The sequence below is a fragment of the Brachyhypopomus gauderio genome, chromosome 18, assembly GCF_052324685.1.
Source record: "Brachyhypopomus gauderio isolate BG-103 chromosome 18, BGAUD_0.2, whole genome shotgun sequence".
In the NCBI taxonomy this organism is placed as follows: domain Eukaryota; kingdom Metazoa; phylum Chordata; class Actinopteri; order Gymnotiformes; family Hypopomidae; genus Brachyhypopomus; species Brachyhypopomus gauderio.
In genome coordinates this window covers 4,015,424-4,037,610 of record NC_135228.1, presented here as the reverse complement: position 1 = coordinate 4,037,610, position 22,187 = coordinate 4,015,424, and the positions used below count along the sequence as shown (strand labels likewise).

The following is a 22,187-nucleotide window of genomic DNA, read 5'->3' as shown; positions in this document are numbered from 1 at the left end:
CTGGCTGCATTCCTTACCACAGTCTTTTCTGTGAGCCACTATGGCCCTGTTCCTGTTATTCAGCACTGGGAGAGAGCCAGTAGCAGAGAGCTCTGTTAAAATTTGAAAACAAACTTAAGTCCGGATTCCCCTCCAACAGTCATATGAGAAACAGGACAAACAGGTTCAGATCAGAGTGAGAGACGGAGCAGGATCACCATTTTATGAGAGACATATTTTATGAGACACAATCTATTTCAGAGGAAAACAGTGAGTATGTAAGTCTGTGCTTTAGATTAAGAATGATCAGAATTTGTACTTTAACTTTAGTAGATGGTGTTAATGAAGACAGACATCAAAAATAGATATCTTTAGTCGTTTTACTGTACTTTCACTTACCGACTTGTTGTGGGTTTCCCGAAACGTTCGTAGCGCTAAGTACTTCTTAACCTCATACGTTTCATACGAGGTTACGAAGTACTTAGCGCTACAAACGTTTCGGGAAACCCACCCCAGGTCTATATGGTTATTGTAACAATTGTCTGTTTTGATGTTCTGGCACTCTGAATAAAAGGGCTGTAATTCATAGTTGATTCATCCCGTGTAAATATAATTGCTCTCAGATTAAAGCTTCAATTCTGTGCTGCAATCTTATGGTCCTTGAGTGCATTTACATGCATTTAATAATCCAATCATAACTGGATTTCTCTAATTAACTGATTATTCAATTGGTCATGCAAAAAGCATACTCAGATTTCTTAGACCAGAATTAAGCCTAGAAATCAGATTAAGAAACCTAATAATATAGATTATAGCTCAATAATCTGCTTTCTAAGCACATGTATAGCCTTACTCTGATTTCTGTCCATTTGAATTGCATATTATTACTAATAACAATTATTTAACATGTAGATTGTCAACACAAAACCGAGTTTTGGGGATCTGCTGATTTATTGTATGGGATGTGAAAACTCTGGGCACCACCAGTCTGTGAAGACAGAGACAAACACACAGTGTGCAGAAACAAACTGTATCTGAACCTGAGCTGGAATTCATGCTTCTGCCATGATCAGTTTGAACTGACGTTTGACCTAAACAAAACAACTCGAGGAGCCGGATTGACGCAGGAGATCTTGGAGTATGATAATTTATTAACAAAAGACATACAAACTAAAGAGACAAGATCTACACAAAACTAACAAGGCTAGTAACAGAAAGTAGACTGAACACAACAATACAAGACTTGAGATAACAAAGAGGAAGATCTAGAAAATACCAATACCAGGAACAAAACAAGGGCTACATGCAACATAAACACACAGAAACACAGTGGGGAGAAACACACAGAGTATCTGAATCTGAGCTGGAATTTGTGCTTCTGTCCTGATCAGCATTTTGAATCTAAAAAAATGGACTTGTAACAACTTGAGGAGGCAGGTTGACACAAGTGCAGGAGAAGTTGGAGTTTGATAATTTATTAACAAAAGACATACAAGGAAGACTAAAACTAAGACATCACACAGATAAACAAGACTAAAGGTATCACCAAAAAAACACTAACTACAATTACAGACAGAATTAATGAACAAGGACATGGACATCATACATATGTAGCAACGTAGACAAACAAAGGCACACAAAGCAAACTAGCACACTACAAACTAAAGAGACAAGATCTACAGTGATGGGACGAATGACACTGGTACGTCAGCACTGTGCCAAGCGCACAAGAGTTAAACCCCGTATTGGTGCGTCTATGGCTTACATAAGTTCGAAATTTTAGCTGAATTTTATTAGACAAATTTGCTATATTTTACAGTTAGTTTAGCATTTACCCAAGGTTTTAAGCAAATTTTGGACTCCTCTTAAGAACAACTGAACTCAATAAATTGAACAAAATTAATTATAAAATGATGAGATCATATTTCAAACAAATGTCAATTAAATATTTCACAAGTTGATGTGTTTTCAGGATGCTTTTCCAACTTATTGTCACTTTTGACCTGCAATGACGCTATAACTACTGCAGGGGACACTACACTGTGACCAACACAGTGTCAATACAGTTTGTGTAGTGTGTCGATGCACTCTTTGAGGTATCATCTTCCCATCTTCCGTCATTAGATCTACACAAAACTAACAACAAGACTAGTAACAGAAAGTGGACTGATCACAAGAATACAAGAATGAGATAACAAACAGGAAATAAGAACAACAAGGAAAAGAAAAATCCCCACCACCAGGACCAGGAACAAAACAGGGACTACATGCAATGACCAGCAAACTACAGGGTAAAACACAGGGTTTCAATACACAAGCAAATGAGGAATCTAACGAGACCCAGGTGAACCTAATACACAGGGTGGGGCACAAGGTACAAGGACGAGAAGGTGGACACGAAAGGAAATTTCAAAATAAAAGTTCAAAGAAGAAACCAGGAAACCATCCAAACAAAAACAAGAGGGGTTGCCAAGGGAACTGTGACATGACCTTGAGTGTCCTGAAAGGCACCAATAAATAAAATGTATTATTATTATTATTAATAATAATTTAAATGTTTTCCTGTTAGTTAACAGTTAAATATAAAACATGGGTTTAGTAGTGACAAATATTCATCCTGAAGTTTAGTTGTCTTCTGACCCAGATTGTAATTGAATATGTTTCCTGCATTATGTGTGTGTGCAGGTTTACAGCTATAATCTGTAGAAGACGTGACCTCCAGGATGAGTGTCTCTGGGAAACAGCACACACAGGAAGGAGAGAGGTGAGAATAAAACACACACACACACACACACACACACACACACACACACACACACACACAGAGAGAGAGAGAGAGAGAGAGAGAGAGAGAGAGGTGAGAATAACACACACAGATGTGAGAATAACACACACAGATGTGAGAATAACACACACACAGAAAGGAGAGAGGTGAGAATAGCACACGAGACACACATGGGGGAACCAGCCAGGAGTGAGTTACAGACACCCAGGAGTGAGTTACAATCACCCAGGAGTGAGTTACAGTCACCCAGGAGTGAGTTACAGTCACCCAGGAGTGAGTTACAGTCACCCAATCTCAAGGTATTGAAGGACTGGATGAGCATCTGGTCGTCTCTTTAGAAACAGTCAAACCTCCAGATGTTGTGAAGGAGAAACCTGCACAACCAAAACAGGGTTGGAACATGAACCCAGAACAATAACAGGTGATCCACAGACACATAGAAATTTTGCCCCCTCAGAGTGAGCAGAGAGTTCTCACAGGGTCAGTGTGGAAGTGAACTCTGGGGAAATACACCACAAATGTGACACCATTTTAAATTAGACTTTGGCATATGACACTATGGAAAACAACAAATGAATCCCACCATTCCCAGCTGCTTATGGGGGATATGAGTTCTAACTCTGGAAATTTTGAAGTTCACTTTGTATATAACAAGAAAATATTTACTATAATGTAACTTTTACTATTTGCTATATTATTGGCTATAAAACTTGCAACATCTTTGTCATGTTAATTAAAAATGCATATACATATGTGTAGTATTTTGTCATGTATATTGTACTATGTAAGTATGTGAGCTACTGAGGTAATGATGATGTATTATGTGTGAAGAATTACAGTTTTTTTACGACTGCTAACTTGATACATTTTAAAAACTCTAAACACAGCAACACATTTACCTCATACAAATAGCCAAATAGTTAACATCCTGTTCAAAAGTGCATTTTCTTAACTAAATACCAACTCTGCATTTCACAACACAAACAAATTTTTCTCTTTATACACCAACTTTGTTAAAACACAGCAAACCTGGTTCAGTATCCAATCATTCTTTCAAACACTAGCACAGATCCTCTATTCGAGATGAACATAGTCAATCATTGCACAACCACTGTAAAAAAAACGAACAGTATTTAGTACAATACAGAAACAGTATTACATGTAATATTTTACTCTCTCCCAGCAAACAACAGATATTTTACAGTAACATCTGTTGTTTTCTAAGTCAGTTCATCTTTACTGTAATCCGCTTCATTTGGACTTTTTTTCAGTATGTGTGCATTTTTGGCAACAAATTGTCTACACAATGAGTGATATTTACTGTTAGGTACTATATGGAATGTAGATTAGACAAAAAAGGAGGATAGGAATATGAAAATACAGTGTAGTAAAATATAATAAAATAAACAGAAGGAATAAAACAATAGAAAAATATTATGGAGATTATTCTGCAGAGATGGTGACAGTAGAGGTAAAGAAGACTTGAGTGTAAGAGAACACAGAGATGGAGACAGTAGAGTTAAAGAAGACATGAGTGTAAGAGAACAGAGAAATGGAGACGGTAGAGTTAAAGAAGACATGAGTGTAATAGAACAAGATGGAGACAGTAGAGTTAAAGAAGACATGAGTGTAATAGAACAAGATGGAGACAGTAGAGTTAAAGAAGACATGAGTGTAATAGAACAAGATGGAGACAGTAGAGTTAAATAAGATAGAGATGAAGATAGTGGAGTTAAAGAAGACATGAGAGTAAGAGAGAGAACACAGAGAAGGAGACAGTAGAGACAGAACTTGAGTAGAAAAGCAATTTAACTTAATGTATATAGATATTAATCTATTTTTCTGTTAAATCTGAGCTAATAATGTTAAATTGATATGTGTATAGACCAGGGCTCTCCAACACGTCGCTCGCGAGCTACCAGTAGCTCGCCACCGCTTTCCGAGTAGCTCGCCAAAGGGCCAATGAATTACATATAAATTTGTAAACCTAATTGGTCCCATCGAGAAATCTACTTAAATTTATGTCCAATCAAAATTCACAGTTGTCCCTCCCCTTCTAACACTAAATGATTATTCGCCAGTTATACAACAGTTAGTTCACAATCCGACTGGTTGAGAAGTGTTCTAACCCTGCAGATATGTGTGATAACAGCACGGTATTCTCATTCTCTGTATCACTCCGCGGACGCGTTGTCAAGTAACGGCATGTACATATATTCAGGATAACACACTCCCTCTCGTGTTCTATTGCTCAATTAGCTGTCAATCAAAAAGTTAGGCTGCCGTCAATATTGAATAAACCAGGGGTCACTCATGTCATGAGTCGCCACGTCATGTTTTTGCAACTATTATAGAATGTCTGCGGTTGCTAGCGGTCTTACCGCTTAGCAATTGACACTCGCACACGCAACTTTCGTTCGACACCCCCCGCTCAACAACTTTTCGGGTAGCCCTCCGCAATAATTGGTATCCAAGAAGTAGCTCCCAGTTTCAAAAAGGTTGGAGACCCCTGGTATAGACAATATAATAGACAGATGGTGTCCAGTATTTATGGTGTTAACTAAATTTTTTCCCCAATGGTGTGTGTTAGTTTATTACAGAGAGAGAGAACAGACTCACCTAAACCCAGCTGTGTGTCCATGAAGAGTGACTGGTCAATGGTCCCTCCACTTACCTTCAGAGAGGGAGGGAGTAGTAGTGATGAAAGGTAAGGATGGTGTCCTGGTTGTAGTGATGAGGTAAGGATGGTGTCCTGGTTGTAGTGAAGAGGTAAGGATGGTCTCCTAGTTGTAGTGATGAGGTAAGGATGGTTTCCTAGTTGTAGTGATGAGGTAAGAATGGTTTCCTAGTTTAGGACAGTGTTCCTCACTCCCAGTCCCACCTGATCAAACCCACTCAGCTCATCATAATGACCTTCATTACACCAGTTGTATTGGAGCAGGAAAACATTAAACTGTGCACTGGATTAGGGGACTGAATCAGTCCATCCAGCACAGGGAGTAAGGAACACTGGATTAGGGCATTTAACCAGTTCATCAGTTGGTACACATTCCCTATTAAACTCAGTATTGTTTGTCCACAGTGAACAAAAGGAGAAATTAATGTTCACCTACAGGTACCATGTGGAGTCCATATTCAAGGTGCTTGTGTGTGTTTGTTTTTCATAATATAATGAAATCATACAATTTATTTTCTTTTGAACATTGTGGTGTTTTGTGAATGTCTGTGTTTATTTCTAACCAGGAGCTGGAGCACAAAGTCATCTCTCTGGTGAAGAAGGAACTGAAGAGGTTTAAGAAGATATTGAGTTCAGATTATCCAGCATGCTCTGGGGGAGAAGTGGAGGATGAGGAGGATCAGGGCAGTGTCAGAGAGGGGGCGCTGAAGATCACACTACACGTCCTGAGGAACATGAACCACACTGACCTTGCTAACACGCTACAGACCAGTAAGTAAGAGGTCATTTCTGTGCCAAAACTAGGGGCGCAAAAACACAGGGTGAAAAACATAAACGTACACGTTAAAATATTTTGCGAGCGTAAAAATTCAGCTGCAATTGTAAAAGCGAAAGTCACGAGCACAGAAATTCTGTGCGTGTTTGATGAAATAATATGAAATAATACTTCATATAGTAACCTTTTTTCTAAGAGTGTAATGACTATAGAAATATTGACTTAGTATGTTTTTAACATTTTTCATAATGATAATTATCATAGGTATTATGGGAATCTACGAATTCATGCACATTAGAAAGTGTTAAGTTTGTCTATTAAATTATATTTGAAGAGTTTGGTTCCAAAACGCTATAAATCCATTTTGATCAATTTGAGTAAAAACGTGTTTTCTTTAGCAAGAAAGTGTTAGGCTGAAAACCACTGTTTTCTGTTTCAAACTATCAAATACCATACTAAGGTTAAAAAAACACAAACAAATCAAATCAAGATTTTAATATTTAAAGATTTATTTAAAAAAAACAATTCGTTTTTTCACAAAACGCAATAAATCCATGCCATGTTTTTTTCAAAATGTCTTATATATCCTTTGGCATCAATAGAAAATATTTTTTGACTGAAAATGTGCAAAATACAATAATAAATAACAGTAAATTGTACATCTTAATATAATAGATTGACCATTGGGCCTAAAAACTGTCACGTTACGGTCACCAACCCCTCCCTTTTGGGCATGTGTTTACGTTGTCTACGTTTAGTCATCTGTGTCTGTGAATCTCCGTGGGTGCGGTTATGTCTTGTGTTCATCCGTCTCACCTGTAACCTGTCACTCGTCATCACTCGGGGTTTATGTGATTTGTCTATTTAATGTGCATTCGCGCGGTGTCCTGTGCTCGTCGTTGTTTAAGTGTAACACGTTCGTTGCAAGCGTGTTTTATGTGCGCCGTCTACGCTTTGTGTAAATTAAAAAGTGACGTTTGCTGCTCACATTGGACTCGTGCCTTGTCCTTCACCCAGCCGCCAGCGTTATAAAAACACACATTTCAAAACATGTATTTTCGAAAAAAGTGCAAAACTTCATTAACGAACAAGACATAAGTAGTAAAATAGTATAACTATTAACATAAATAGTATAACTGCTATACGAACAGGCTCCTCTATACCATCAAAACCGTTCATTTTAGCGGACTTGGAGAGTGAAAAACGAGATATATTTTAACAAAGTAGGCTACAAGAAATGCCAGGCGGCTCAACAGGTCGCGTTCTATGTTTCCATATCTGGTGGTGCACTGTGATTGGATGAGTGGAGATGTGGCGTTATGCGGCAAATCAGGATTGGCGTTTGTTGCATTTTGGAAGAAAAGAGAGAAAGCAGGGCAGTATTACATGGCGGATGTGGCGTTTTGATCAAAATTGAATATTGGCTTTTCAAGAATGGTCACATACCCTTCTGATTCTGGCTCTAACTCTTTTTTTTTTAAACGCCGTTTATCGCATTTTGGAACCAAGCTCTTCATTTATAAGTTAGATCAACACAAATTTTACTTTTAACTTGGATGGGTAGTTAACTCGTTTGTCTACAGTCATCATGTTCCACCATATTCTGAAAAGACTGTGTACTGTCAATCACAAAACCAGGAGCCAATAGCATTCACTTAAAGAAACTCCCATGTGCCCACCCCAAAGTGCAATATGCCCATGATCCCACCCCCAAAGTACCAAAAATGTCCCTTGTCAAAACTCGCGCAAAAAAAAGCCAAAGCACCATCATAAAATCGAGAAGGAAAAAAACACTTGAGCGTGAAAAAAGACAGTTTCAGCATGTGCAACAACACGCGCACTTCGCCCTGTGTTTTTGTACCCCCTAATTTTGGCACGGAAATTACACCACAGTAAGAGCTCCTAGAATTTTGTGTGATACTCCCAATGTAATGGCTGTCATATGATTGAGGAACATGTTGTAGTTTCTTTTTAAAAGAATACTCATGTTAGCACTAATGTTAGTGATAACTTTGATTTTAACATCATACATAATAGCCAAATAAAATAATTATCTAAATGTTTTTTGTTGTTTAAGAATTGGTCTCTGTATATCAACAAAAGCAGAAAAAACACCTTATGGAGAAATCTAAAATAATTTATGAAGGAATCTCAGATCATGGAAGCTCAACCCTTCTGAATGAGATCTACACAGAGCTCTACATCACAGAGGGACGGAGTGGAGAGATCAATAATGAACATGAGGTGAGACAGATTGAGACAGCATCCAGGAAACCAGCAACACAGGAGACACCCATCAAATGTAATGACCTCTTTAAAGACAAACCCATCAGAACAGTGCTGAGTAAAGGAGTTGCTGGAATTGGGAAAACAGTCTCTGTGCAGAAGTTCATTCTGGACTGGGCTGAAGGAAGAGCCAATCAGGATGTCCTCTTCATATTTCCACTTCCTTTTAGGGAGCTGAATTTGATAAAGGAGAAAAAGTTCAGTCTGATGGATCTGCTTCATCACTTTTTCCCAGATACAAAACAGTTAAAAGTAATAGATTGTGATGTATACAAAGTCATTTTCATATTTGATGGTCTGGATGAGTGTCGACTTCCTCTAGATTTTCACAACAATGAGAGCTTGTGGGATGTAACAGAGTCGACCTCAGTGGATGTGCTGCTGACAAACCTCATCAAGGGGAATCTGCTTCCCTCTGCTCTCCTCTGGATAACCTCTAGACCAGCAGCAACCAGTCAGATCCCTCCTGAGTGTGTTGATCAGGTAACAGAGGTACGAGGGTTCAGTGGCCCTCAGAAAGAGGAGTACTTCAGGAAGAGAATCAGTGATCAGATCCTGGCCAATAGAATCATCTCACACATGAAGTCATCAAGAAGCCTCTACATCATGTGCCACATTCCAGTCTTCTGTTGGATTGCAGCCACTGTTCTAGAGAGAATGTTGGGTGAAGCAGAGAGTAGAGAGATCCCCAAGACTCTGACTCAGATGTTCACACACTTCCTGATCTATCAGATCAAACATAAGGACAGAAAGTACCATGGCAAATCTGACCCTGATCCTGACCAGACTAGGAATATTGTTCTGGCACTGGGAAAACTGGCATTCCAACAGCTGGAAAAGGGCAACCTGATCTTCTATGAGGAAGACCTGAGAGAGTGTGGCATTGATGTCAAAGAAGTGTCAGTGTACTCAGGAGTGTGTACCCAGATCTTCAGAAAGGAGTCTGGACTGCACCTGGGGAAGGTGTTCAGCTTTGTGCATCTGAGTGTTCAGGAGTTTCTGGCTGCTTTATATGCATTTCTCTCCTTCATCTCCAACAAAACAAATGTGCTTGAACAGCAAACCACTGCAGTCCCATATGACTTCAAAAGATCAATGTCTGTCTTCCTTAAGAATGCAGTGGATAAGGCCTTACAGAGTAAGAATGGACACCTGGACCTTTTCCTCCGCTTACTTCTGGGTCTCTCACTGGAGTCCAATCAGACTCTCTTACGAGGCCTACTGACACAGACAGGAAAATGCTCTCACAGCAAAGAGGAAACAGTGAAGTACATCAAAAAGAGGATCAGAAACAGTCCTTCTACAGAAAAATCCATCAATCTATTCCACTGTCTGAATGAACTGAATGATCATTCTCTAGTGCAGGACGTTCAACTATACCTGAGCAGAGGTGACCATCATCTCAGTGGAGCCAGTCTCTCTCCTGCTCAGTGGTCAGCTCTGGTGTTTGTGTTGCTGAACTCAGAAGAGGTGCTGGATGAATTTGTCCTGAGTAAATATGACCCATCAGAGGAATGTCTACTGAGACTGCTGCCAGTGGTCACAGCATCCAGAAAAGCTGAGTGAGTAATATAATTCAAACAACAATACAACACTGTGCGAAGTTTCCCAAAAACATCATAATCCAAGTACAAATGTGTAGTAAGACTAAGGAAATTCTTAACCTGTCATACAGCCAATGGTTCATTTGTGTTTGCTTTTTATAACTACAAAAAAACAACACTCCCTTCTGCATACTACTGTCAAAAAATGAATGAAAAGAATGTTCTCATGAAATCAAATGAGTCTAGAACATTAATCTTCACACTTTATCACTCCTGAAAATCAGTCATTGTGGATAGTAAAGTGCTTCTACTTATTTACAGTTAACTTACATTTGGATGGTTGTTTTGAGGTGAAGCAAAATTGGGGCTAGTACACTACCTTAATCACTATTTATGGTATTACAGGCAGTGCCCCTCAAACTTGTCACAGCTAACTTACATCACTCACTGATAAGGAGACACTTTCTCCTTATTAAAATGCCCAATGAATATATGAAATGCAGGATTATACCTGTTTCAACGAGTTCAGCCTTGTGTAGATGACCCATAACATTTCACAAAATCAAGCCAATGTTTGACTTATGGGACCTTTGCTAGACTGACACTTTAAACCTGTTTTTATAATTTCTTGTTAATGGGCCTTCTCAAAAATGAAAGGCTCTAGGTACATAAGCTTGTGTCTGGATACAAGATGAATGAGAAATTTTGTCCTTTATTTAAAAAAATCTTTTGTAACACGTCCCATCATTTCTGATTCTTCAACACGGACACCAGACTATAGGGGTGGCCAATAACACCCCTGCTGGTGGAGAAGTGCTACTTGTATTCTACACTACTATGGTAATTTTGTGTCCATCTCTGTATAAATTATAGACACACACAATCACCGATTCACTGTAAGACTGATGTCAGAATCCAATGTTTCTTTTGTGGGAGTGAGTATGTTTGATCATGTTGGTTTTTGTGTGTTTGCATATGTAGGCATGTTTGCAGACATGCGCCATTGACTGTTTGCACAGCTATGTATACTGAAATGTAAGTTTAAGCAGTTTTTCTCCTTCACTCTACAGTTTGTCTAACTGTAGTATTACAGAGGAATGCTGTGCTGCTCTGTGTTCAGCTCTGAGGTCTTCACACCTGAGAGAGCTGAATCTGAACTCCAATAATCTAAGAGACTCAGGAGCAAAGGAACTCTCTGCTCCACTGGAGGATCCACACTGTACACTGGAGAAACTAGAGTGAGTTACTGACTTACTGTATCTTTACACACACAACCCCGACCAATGTAGTACCCTAGGAAAGATTTTGGCTGGAGTCCCTTATATTATTCAGTTTCTACACTCACCCAAATACTTCACATATTTGTTTGTTTGAGATTCTCTTTATTGAATCTTTATTTATTTATGTTGAAAAACAGCAAAGAGTATGAAAGAAACATAAAAATTTTTAAATTCAGTGTGTAATATAAAAATGAGCTGCCCGATATCCATAATAAATGGTCTCATAAACACCCCAAAACAAACAAGCAACAACATGGAGAAAAAATGCACCTGCATTTCTTACTACAGGGAATAAGGACCCTGTAATGACCCTCGTCCCCACACCAATATTCAGCCATTAAAGGGATGACAGGTGACGTAAAATCAAACCTCATTAAATCCACTTTATATGAATTAAATCTGCAGATCACAAGCAAACAAAAAACATGTACTAGATAAGCTATGACAACACAAACAGATGTTGAAGCACATAGTGTAAAGAGGTTGTCAAGTTTCTGCAGAGTCAATCACTACAGACATCCAAACTTCATGTGGCCTTTAGATTAGTTCAAGAACAATGCGCAGAGAGCTTCATGGAATGGGTTTTCATGGTTGTGCAGTTGCATTCAAGCCATATATCACCAAGTCCAATGCAAAGCGTCAGATGCAGTGGTGTAAAACACGCTACCACTGGACTCTAGAGCAGTAGAGAGCAGTAGAGTGTGACAAATCACACTTCTCCATCTGGCAATCTGATGGACAGGCTGGGTTTGGCGGTTGCCAGGAGAATGGTACTTGTCTGACTGCATTGTGCCAAGTATAAAGTTTGGTGGAGGGGGGATTATGGTGTGGGGTTGTTTTGTGGGGTTCTTTTTCAGGAGCTGGGTTTGGCCCCTTAGTTCCAGTGAAAGGAACTCTGAATTAATTTTGGACAATTCCATGCTCCCAACTTTACCCAATAAATTTAAATAAAGGAACCAAATAATAGCTAAACTAGTAAAAGAGAATCTAAGGGGAAAAGTGGCTACAGCTCTGGCTACAGCCCTACATAAATGTAAAGAGAAGATAATAAAAGATCATTGAGTGTTACAATATAATAAACAAAAATGAACAGATTGTGAATCCCAGCTAATAATAGCGCCAACAATACACTATAGCTAATAAACATATTTAGAGACATTTAAAAAGACTATTCGGGTGTTCGGGAAGCAGCCTACATGAAATAAAGTGTGTTTTTCTCAAAGTGAAGTGTTCTTTCTGCAGCCCAGGGGCCTGTGCATGCCTGACAGAAAACATTAGCGCTCATATTACAGCAGGAAGCCATAATATAAATAAAAGTCCACTGTAGGAGTTTCTCATCACTTAGTTTGAAGTGTGTGTGTGTGTGTGTGTGTGTGTGTGTTCACAATAGAGCAATAGAGAGATGTAGAAGTGTACATCTGAGCTGTAAGTGTGAGGAATTTTTCACCTTCTCTCTGCAGGCTGGAACACTGCAGTATTACAGAGGAAGGCTGTGCTGCTTTGTGTTCAGCTCTGAGGTCAAACCCTTCATCACACCTGAGAGAGCTGAATTTGAACCACAATAAACCAGGAGACTCAGGAGTGAAGCAGCTCTCTGCTCTACTGGAGGATACACACTGTACACTGTATAAACTACAGTGAGTTACTGACATACTGGCTCTCTCACACATACACAAATTTTTCTCTTACGCTTACATTATCTACGGTGGTCAAGAAAACCGATTGCACATACCTAGACATGCCCCCACACGCCAATCTCGTTTCATTTCTTGGTAGCCCTTGCTTCTGTTTGTGATTTTTTTCATTTTGGTTTCTCCCCTGTTCTATAGCCATGCCCCTTTGTTACAGTTGTTCCTTGTTTGACTAGTGTGTAATGATCTGTTTCTGTTATTGCATCCTCTGTTGTGTTTCTTGTTAATACTTGGTTGTCATTTAAAATCTGTGTTGCTTCCCTGCTTTCACAATGCCACGTAAGTTTGACTTAGTAACACTACCATTCCGAACCAGAGAAATAAGATCAAACCTGGATAGCTCTCTATCACATGTCTGTCTCTGCATATTGAAACATTACAGCTGCAAACAGACAAAGCAAATTCATCAAAATGACAATGTGTACATATAGCCCTCACTAACCTCTCTAGTCAGGAAGTTAGTTAAATGGTTAAATACATCCTCAACTGATTAATCCTACATACCTTAACTACGCCAACCTCAATTTAAGGGGTGAAAGCAACCTACAACCCCTCCAACTAAACAGGTGGTGTTCCCTCAAAGAGGATTCCCCACAAGGTGGGTTCAACTAAATGAACAACAGGTGGCAGAGGTAGGAAAGATACTTATATTCACTATTAAAAAGAGGAACACCTTAAACCCAGAGGGAGGACAAAATAAAAGTCCCAGTCACAATCTAAAGCCCAGGGCTCATTGTACTAATCTCCCAAAAACACTATTTCCACCCACATTGTGCAACATGTATGGAGAAAAAGAAGAAAGAAAATGCAATTAACCTTATGCTGCAGATTCGCACGCCCGGTGGCCATTTTTAACATCTTTTACATAGTTCACATTAAAACTAGATATCTCAAGTTGTACATATAGGAAAATTATCATTCATGGCTCAAACTGAAGTAGGCAGTTGGGGGAACATATTAATACACTTCAGTATCATATTCACATAATTTGGTTTATTTTAGAGCCTCTATTGCAGATGCTAATATGCCAGGAATGTCAAAAATGCTGACTTGAACTTGAACATGACTGGAATGTATATTCACATAGTTATTCAAATGTGGTATCGGAAATTACAATAAATTTCGCTAGAGTCTTTTCTAACAACACAGAAAAAATGGAGCAAATGCATGCAAGCATTGAAAAGTTATTCAGCTTTATCCAATGTATGTCAAGTGCACCAAACCCATGTCCAAATATGCCACACCCGACACACACCATTAGCCAACTAAACTAACATGCTAACAAATTCCTTACACGAAACCGAGGAGCTACGACAAACAACAACGTTGCACATATTACATCAAGACCATAAAATTCCAATGACAAAATTTCATGTCCAAATATGAACGTTATGATATCATATTTATGTCCATTATAGTCCGACAGCATAAGCTAGGTTACCGTAGCCAACTCCGGTAGCATCCGACACGATACGGAGTACTCCAGCACTCAAAAGCTCCAAAACTGTTTATAACCTAACGCTTAGTTAATGTTTAGTATTAGAATATATATTTTGTACAATATCGCTTATGAAAAATTATCCATTGTTACTCACAGTACGTAGAATCGCGTCTTAGCCACCGCGGTCAAGCTATCCGCACTTTTGCGATTCATCCGTGCTTTAAATTTGATTGCGTCTATATGCTTGATTTTACGGTATTTCACTGCTCACATACTAAGGCTGTCTAAGCGCCGAGAAACTCTTTGCTATTATTTAAAGAGCTTTCTATGGTGTGATTTTTGTTTCAATAGTTCCACAAAAGCAAAAGTAAATCCAAGAGCAGAAAGTATATGTTATGAATGCAAAACAGAAAAAAATATATCAAAAGTATATTTTTTTAATATAATTGGTTATTTGAAACTTATTTTCGTTTGCATTTTGACAAGTTTTTGGTTCCATTGTTTTTGTTTTTTTGGATTTTCCCAGTAAGGTCTTTTGCTTCTGGAATCTCTCTTTGCTTCTGCTTCGTTTTTTGCTTCTGACTTTTGGAACACATTTCACGTGTGGGAGGGTCTTAGATGAAGGCGTTCCTCTGCAATCTCCATTGGTCACTGATTCCGGACTGACACAGAGCTCTGGGACCAAGCCACGCCCACCCCACCAGCTTCCCAGCGTTTTCAAACATGTCGGAACGCGGTGGTTCTGTTTCACAGTAGCATGTAAACTAAGTTTTACCATAAAAGTTTATTCAAAGGTTATAATTAATTGGTAAATGGTCTGTAGATATTGCAAATGTACACTGTATAATAACTACATTAAGCATGTCAGTTAATATTTAGCACACTTCACCAGCGCGAGCTTTTTAAAATTTTAGTGAACTGGATGCAGGCATGAAAATCTGTCACCTTGCGGCGAAATTCGCCGTTTTGAAGTTTTCATATTTTGCGGTAAAACAAACTCTTATGAAAAATAGGTAGATAGTAAAATAAGAAACAAGATTTTTTGTAGTTCTAAATGATGAACCCTGGTATTTTTTACACTCATTTTTGCCGCTGATGTAGCCATCTGGAATGGCGAAAGCGGCTCGCGTTTACGGATCTGGCTCCATATATTGACAAGACAGGTCAATATTTTTCAGCGCGACATTACCGTGAGAGAAGTCAACAGGGAAGAGCGTGTTTAAAGCTAGCCTTTAAATTATTTTTAATTTAATCGCTGCTGTAGCTTCTGTCACCGTTTTGCTACATTGACAATAGTAGCGACTAGTTACTCGCTCCTCCTGGATCATTCGCTAGCGTCCCCGCGGGTCTAAAGTGAGAAGGAAACTAATCCACACTCTGCGTTTCAATGGACTACTCTTCTTACTCCCACCCCTCCAAGTTAAAATCTTTTTGTTTTTATCTCTGAGTCGGACAGTGTCTGAATGTCATGTCTGACATGTATTATGTTTAGTATCTCTATGTTCAATGGTTCAATGAATATTGTTCACTTCTTAATAAAATATGGACAGCACAAGATGCATGTGATGTGTGTTTGTGTGTGGTACCTGCAGAACACTGAAAAACTGTGAGTGAACAAAGCTGGTTGTATATAGGGTGGCCACTTTTCAGTATTGCTTTAATTTTGGTATTTTTTACTATTATGGATTTTACTATATTTGGCATCACCTCTCGTACACCAGCTGCCCCCACCCCCCGTCCGTCGCCATACCAGATATTGCAAATACTCATATTTCTTCCACACATCAATGTTCTCTCCATCCAGTTCGCTAAAATTTTTAAAAGCTCGTGCTGGTGAGCATGCTTAATGTAGTTATTATACAGTGTACATTTGCAATATCTACAGACCATTTAGCAATTAATTATAAACTTCGTATAAACTTTAATGGTAAAACTCAGTTTACATGCTGCTGTGAAACAGAACCACCGCGTTCCGCCATGTTTGAAAACGCTGGGAAGCTGGTGGGGTGGGCGTGGCTTGGTCCCAGAGGCGGTCTCAGAGCTCTGTGTCAGTCCGGAATCAGTGACCAATGGAGATTGCAGAGGAACGCCTTCATCTAAGACCCTCCCACACGTGAAATGTGTTCCAAAAGTCAGAAGCAAAAAACGAACCAGAAGCAAAGAGAGATTCCAGAAGCAAAAGACCTTACTGGGAAAATCCAAAAAAACAAAAACAATGGAACCAAAAACTTGTCAAAATGCAAACGAAAATAAGTTTCAAACAACCAATTATATAAAAATATATACTTTTGATATATTTTTTTCTGTTTTGCATTCATAACATATACTTTCTGCTCTTGGATTTACTTTTGCTTTTGTGGAACTATTGAAACAAAAATCACACCATAGCTTTCTCTACATTCATAAATACTTTACTTGATTTACCTAATTTACTTGCAACATTAAACACAATTAGAAATGTATTTCAATTGCTTAATAAACACTAAACAAAATAGTTTTAATGTTTGTATTTAGTCTATTGTAGGGCTCGACTACCAGCAATAATGGAGTATTGCAATGCTGCAAATGTTCAGGGCAGGGGGTTACTCCATGACTATACATGTTTTTAATAAATCTAGTCCTTATATTTGTAATGATGTTTAAATGTTTGTTTAATTCTGAGACTGTGGTTTCCTATTTGTCTGAATTTTCCCATAACGCCAAAAAAATCCTACTACCACCCAAGAGTGGGTAGCCTTTGCTTATCCCCGGTGCAAATAAAGACAGATTCTGCTGTACCATTTTTCAAAAATCCACATTGAAGTCTTAAATGTTGTTAGGGCTTGGAGATAAACTTAAATGACATGTTTTAAAGCACTCATGTCAAATAGGCTAAATTTCTAAGAAATATCCCATAATGCCAAAACAAGTCCACTGCTGCATAAGAGTATACACCCTTAACTGTCATCACAGTAAGTATGAACAGGTTTCACTGTACCATTTCTTCATAAATCCATTTTAGGTTCATAATGCATTTAGGCGAATTAAAGCACTCATGTAAAATATGCTGAATTAGGACATCAATTTCCCATAATACCAAAACAATTCCACTGCTGCATGAGAGTATGAACCCTTTACTATGACCACAGTAAGTATGAACAGGTTTCACTGTACCATTTTTTATAAATCCATTTTAGGTTCACAATGCATTTAGGCGAATTAAAGCACTCATGTCAAATAGGCTGAATTAGGACATCAATTTCTCAGAAATCTTCCATAATGCCAAAACAATTCCACTGCTGTATAAAAGTGTGAACCCTTAGCTATCATCACAGTATGTTTGAACAGGTTTCACTGTACCATTTCCTCATAAATCCATTTTAGGTTCACAATGCATTTAGGCTAATTAAAGCGCTCATGTAAAATATGTTGAATTTCTTTTTCAGAAATCTCCCATAATGCCAAAACAATTCCACTGCTGGATGAGAGTATGTACCCTTACCTATCATCACATTAAGTTTGGACAGATTTCACTGTACCATATTTTCATAAATCCATTTTAGGTTCATAATGCATTTAGGTGAATTAAAGCACTCATGTCAAATAGCCACTAACTATATAGCTAATAACCTAGCCATTAGGGCGCACACACCAGTGTATTGTAGTGCCGGTCCCAAGCCCGGATAAATAGGGAGGGTTGCGCCAGGAAGGGCATCCGGTGTAAAAACTGTGGCAAATCAAATGATGCGGATCAAAAATAGATATTCCATACCGGATCGGTCGAGGCCCGGGTTAACAACGACCACCACTGGTGCTGTTGTCCAAAAGGGCATTAGCGGAAATTGGACTACTGTTGGGACAAGGAGGAGGAGGAGAGGGGGGAAGAGGGTCCTGAAGCTGAAGGAGAGGAGGCAGAGCAGGACGGTGGAGGTTAGAATTGGTATGTTGAATGTGGGCTCTATGACAAAGGGAGAGATCTAGCTGATGCGATGGAGAGGAGGAAAATAGATATACTGTGTGTACAGGAGACCAAGTGGAAGGGGAGCAAGGCCAGGAGCATTGGTGGTGGCTTCAAACTCTTCTATCATGGTGTAGACAGGAAGAGAAATGGAGTAGGGGTAATCCTGAAGGATGAGTTTAGTAAGAGTGTAGTGGAGGTAAAGAGAGTAAGTGACAGGGTGATCTGTGTAAAGTTAGAGATTGATTGGGTGATGATGAATGTCATCAGTACTTATGCTCCTCAGGTAGGTTGTGATGTGGAGGAGAAAAAAGAATTCTGGAGAGAGTTAGATGAAGTTGTTTTGCAAGTTCCTAAAGAAGAGAGAGTGGTTATTGGAGCAGATTTAAATGGACATGTTGGTGGAGGGAACAGTGGTGTTGAGGAGGTGTTGGGTAGATATGGTGTTAAAGAAAGGAATACGGAAGGACAAATGGTGGTAGATTTTGCTAAAAGGATAAAGATGGCTGTAGTTAACACTTACTTTAAGAAAAAGGAAGAGCACAGGGTAACGTATAAGAGTGGGGGAAGATGCACACAGGTCGACTATATCCTCTGTAGGAGACAAAACCTGAAAGAAGTTAGTAAGAGTGTAGCTAAACAGCATAGGATGGTGATATGTAGGATGGTTTTGGAGGTGAAGAAGAGGAAGAGAGTGAGAGTGGAACCTAAGGTGGTGGAAGTTAAAGGATGAGGACTGTGGTGTAAAATTCAGGGATGAGGTGAGGCAGGTACTGGGTAATGGTGGTGGTGTTCTGGATACCTGGGATGGGACTTCAAATGCAGTAAGGGATGTGGCTAGGAAGGTATGACCTCGGTGTGACCTTGGTGTGACCTCAAGTCAGAGGAAGATAGACAAGGAGTTGTGGTGGTGGAATGAGGAAGTTCAGGAAAGTTTGAGAGGAAAGCGGTTGGCTAAAAAGAATTCGTATTTTCAGCGAGATGAGGAAAGTAGACAGAGGTACAAGGAGATGTGTTGTAAGGCAAAGAGAGCAGTGGCAGAAGCTAAAGAGAAGGCATATAGCAAGCTGTATGAGAAGTTGGACACCAAGGAAGGGGCAAAGGGTCTGTACAGATTGGCCAGACAGAGAAACCGTGATGGGCAGGATGTGCAGCAGGTTATGATGATAAAGGATAAATATGGAAATGTGTTGTCTGGTGAGGAGAGTGTCTTGGGAAGGTGGAAGGAGTATTTTGAGGAACTGATGAATCAAGAGAATGAAAGGGAAAGAAGGTTAGAAGAGGTAGAGGTTGTGAATCAGGAAGTGCCCCAGGTGAGCAAGGAGGAAGTAAGGGCTACAATTTGGAGAATGAAGTGTGGTAAGGCAGTTGGACCAGATGATATTCCACTGGAGGTATGGAAATGTTTGGGAGAGACAGCAGTGGAGTTTTTGACTGGGTTATTTAACAGAATCTTGGAAGTTCAGAAGATGCCTGAGGAGTGGAGACGAAGCATAATGGTGCCGATTTTCAAGAATAAGGGCGACGTTCAGAGCTCTAGTAATTGCAGGAGAATAAAGTTGATCAGTCAACAGTGGGAAAGAGTATTGGAAGCTAGGCTTAGAGGAGAAGTAGAGATCTGTGAGCAGCAGTATGGTTTCATGCCAGCTAAGTGCACCACAGATGCTATGTTTGTTTTGAGAGTGTTAATAGAGAAGTATAGGGAAGGACAGAAGGAGTTACATTGTGTGTTTGTTGACTTAGAGAAAGCTTATGATAGAGTACAGAGACAGGAGCTGTGGTATTGTATGAGGAAGACAGGAGTAGCAGAAAAGTATGTGAGGGTGGTGCAGGATATGTATGAGAACAGTGTGACAGCAGTGAGATATGCGGTAGGAATGACAGATGGGTTTAAAGTGGGGGTAGGACTACATCGGTAATCAGCCCTGAGTCCCTTTCTGTTCGCAATTGTCATGGACAGACTGACGGACGAGGTTAGGCAGGAGTCCCCTTGGACTATGATGTTTGCTGATGTCATTGTGATCTGTAGTGAGAGTAGGGAGCAGGTGGAGGTGAGCTTGGAAAGATGGAGATATGCTTTGGAGAGCAGGGGAATGAAAGTGAGCAGGAGTAAAACAGAGTACATGTGTGTGAATGAGAGGGCAGACGGTGGACAGGTCCAGTTACAAGGAGTTGATTTGGTGAAGGTTGACGAGTTTACCTATTTAGGGTCGAGGGTACAGAGCAGGGGCGATTTTAGGATCTGGTCTTTAGGGGTGCCCAGCCCCCAGTGCTCACAGAGGCACAATACCAAAGTATTGCGCAGGTGCAGAGCAAGGTTTTTGCATAATATAATATTTTAAAAATGTGTTGAGCCAGGGGGTGCTGAGCAACTTCACGGTGGTGCTCTAGCACCACTAAAAATACCCTAGCCTCGCCCCTGGTACAGAGTAATGGAGGAAGTGAAAGAGAGGTAAAGAAGAGAGTGCAGGCAGGGTAGTGTAGAGTGTCTGGGGTGATCTGTGATAGAAGGGTGTCGGCTAGAATGAAAGGAAAGATCTATAGGACAGTAGTGAGACCTCCTATGTTGTATGGACTGGAGACGGTGGCACTGACAAAGAGACAGGTGAGGGAGATGGAGGTGTCTGAGATGAAGATGTTGAGATTCTCATTTGGAGTGACGAGGAAGGATAGGATCAGAAATGAGTTTATTAGAGGATCAGCACATGTAGCATGTTTTGAAGATAAAGTTAGAGAAGCGAGATTGAGATGGTTTGGACATGTACAGAGGAGGGAGGAGAGGTATATTGGTAGGAGGGTCTTGAGGATGGAACTTCCAGGCAAGAGGAGGAGAGGTAGACCTAAGAGGAGGATTATGGATGCAGTGGTAGAGGATATGAGAGTGGCTGGTGTGTCAGTGGAGGACACTCAGGACAGGGCCAGATGGAGGAGTTTGATCCGCTGTGGCGACCCCTAAACAGGAATGGCCGAAAGACAAAGAAGAAGAAGAAGAAGAAGAAAAAGTTAAAATTACAAGAAGTCAAGAAATTACCCCTGACCATTCCACCCCAGTGGAATTGTGTTGGCATTATGGGAGATTTTTCAGAAACTGATTTCCTAATTCAGCCTATCTGACATGAGTGCTTTAATTCGCCTAAATGCAGAATGAACCTAAAATGGATTTATGAGGTAATGGTACAGTGAAATCTGTCCAAACCTACTGTGATGATAGTTAAAGATTCATACTATCATGCAGCAGTGAAATTGTGTTGGCATTATGGGAGATTTCCGAGAAATTGATGTCCTAATTCAGCCTATTTGACATGAGTGCTTTAATTCGCCTAAATGTGGTATGAAGATAAAATGGATGCATCAAGAAATGGTACAGTGAAACCTATTCATACTTACTGTGATGACAGGTAAGGGTTCATACTCTCATACAGCAGTGGAATTGTTTTGGCAATATGGCAGATTTCTGAGAAATTGATGTCCTAATTCAGCCTATTTGACACAAATGCTTTAATTAGCCTAAATGCATTATGAACAAAAATGGATTTATGAGGAAATGGTACAGTGAAACCTGTTCATACTTACTGTGATGATAGGTAAGGGTGTATACTCTTATGGAGCAGTGGAATTGTTTTGGCATTATGGGAAATGTCTGAGAAATACATGCCCCAATTCAGCCTATTTGACATGAGGGCTTTAATTCGCCTAAATGCGGTATGAATCTAAATTGGATTTATGAGGAAATGGTACAGTGAAACCTGTTCAAAATTACTGTAATGATAGTTGAGGGTGTATACTCTCATG

General features: G+C 39.6%; 1 protein-coding gene across 5 annotated transcripts in view; it reads left to right on the top strand.

The window, feature by feature from the left end:
• The window catches only part of LOC143482203 (NACHT, LRR and PYD domains-containing protein 12-like), a 46,612-nt gene that overhangs the window by 709 nt on the left and 23,716 nt on the right, over positions 1-22,187 (top strand). The window contains exons 1-9 of one of the 5 annotated variants that reach the window (XM_076980497.1): positions 24-249; positions 2,104-2,418; positions 2,666-2,743; positions 5,355-5,471; positions 5,847-5,904; positions 6,008-6,212; positions 8,294-10,064; positions 11,117-11,284; positions 12,787-12,963. In XM_076980497.1, the coding sequence (XP_076836612.1) occupies positions 2,703-2,743; positions 5,355-5,471; positions 5,847-5,904; positions 6,008-6,212; positions 8,294-10,064; positions 11,117-11,284; positions 12,787-12,963 (2,537 nt within the window). In that variant the 5' untranslated portion in view covers positions 24-249; positions 2,104-2,418; positions 2,666-2,702. Of the gene's footprint in view, positions 1-23; positions 258-2,103; positions 2,419-2,664; positions 2,744-5,354; positions 5,472-5,846; positions 5,905-6,007; positions 6,213-8,293; positions 10,065-11,116; positions 11,285-12,786; positions 12,964-22,187 lie in introns of those variants that run through there. The other 4 variants (XM_076980496.1, XM_076980494.1, XM_076980495.1 and 1 more) reach the window with 4 other exon arrangements.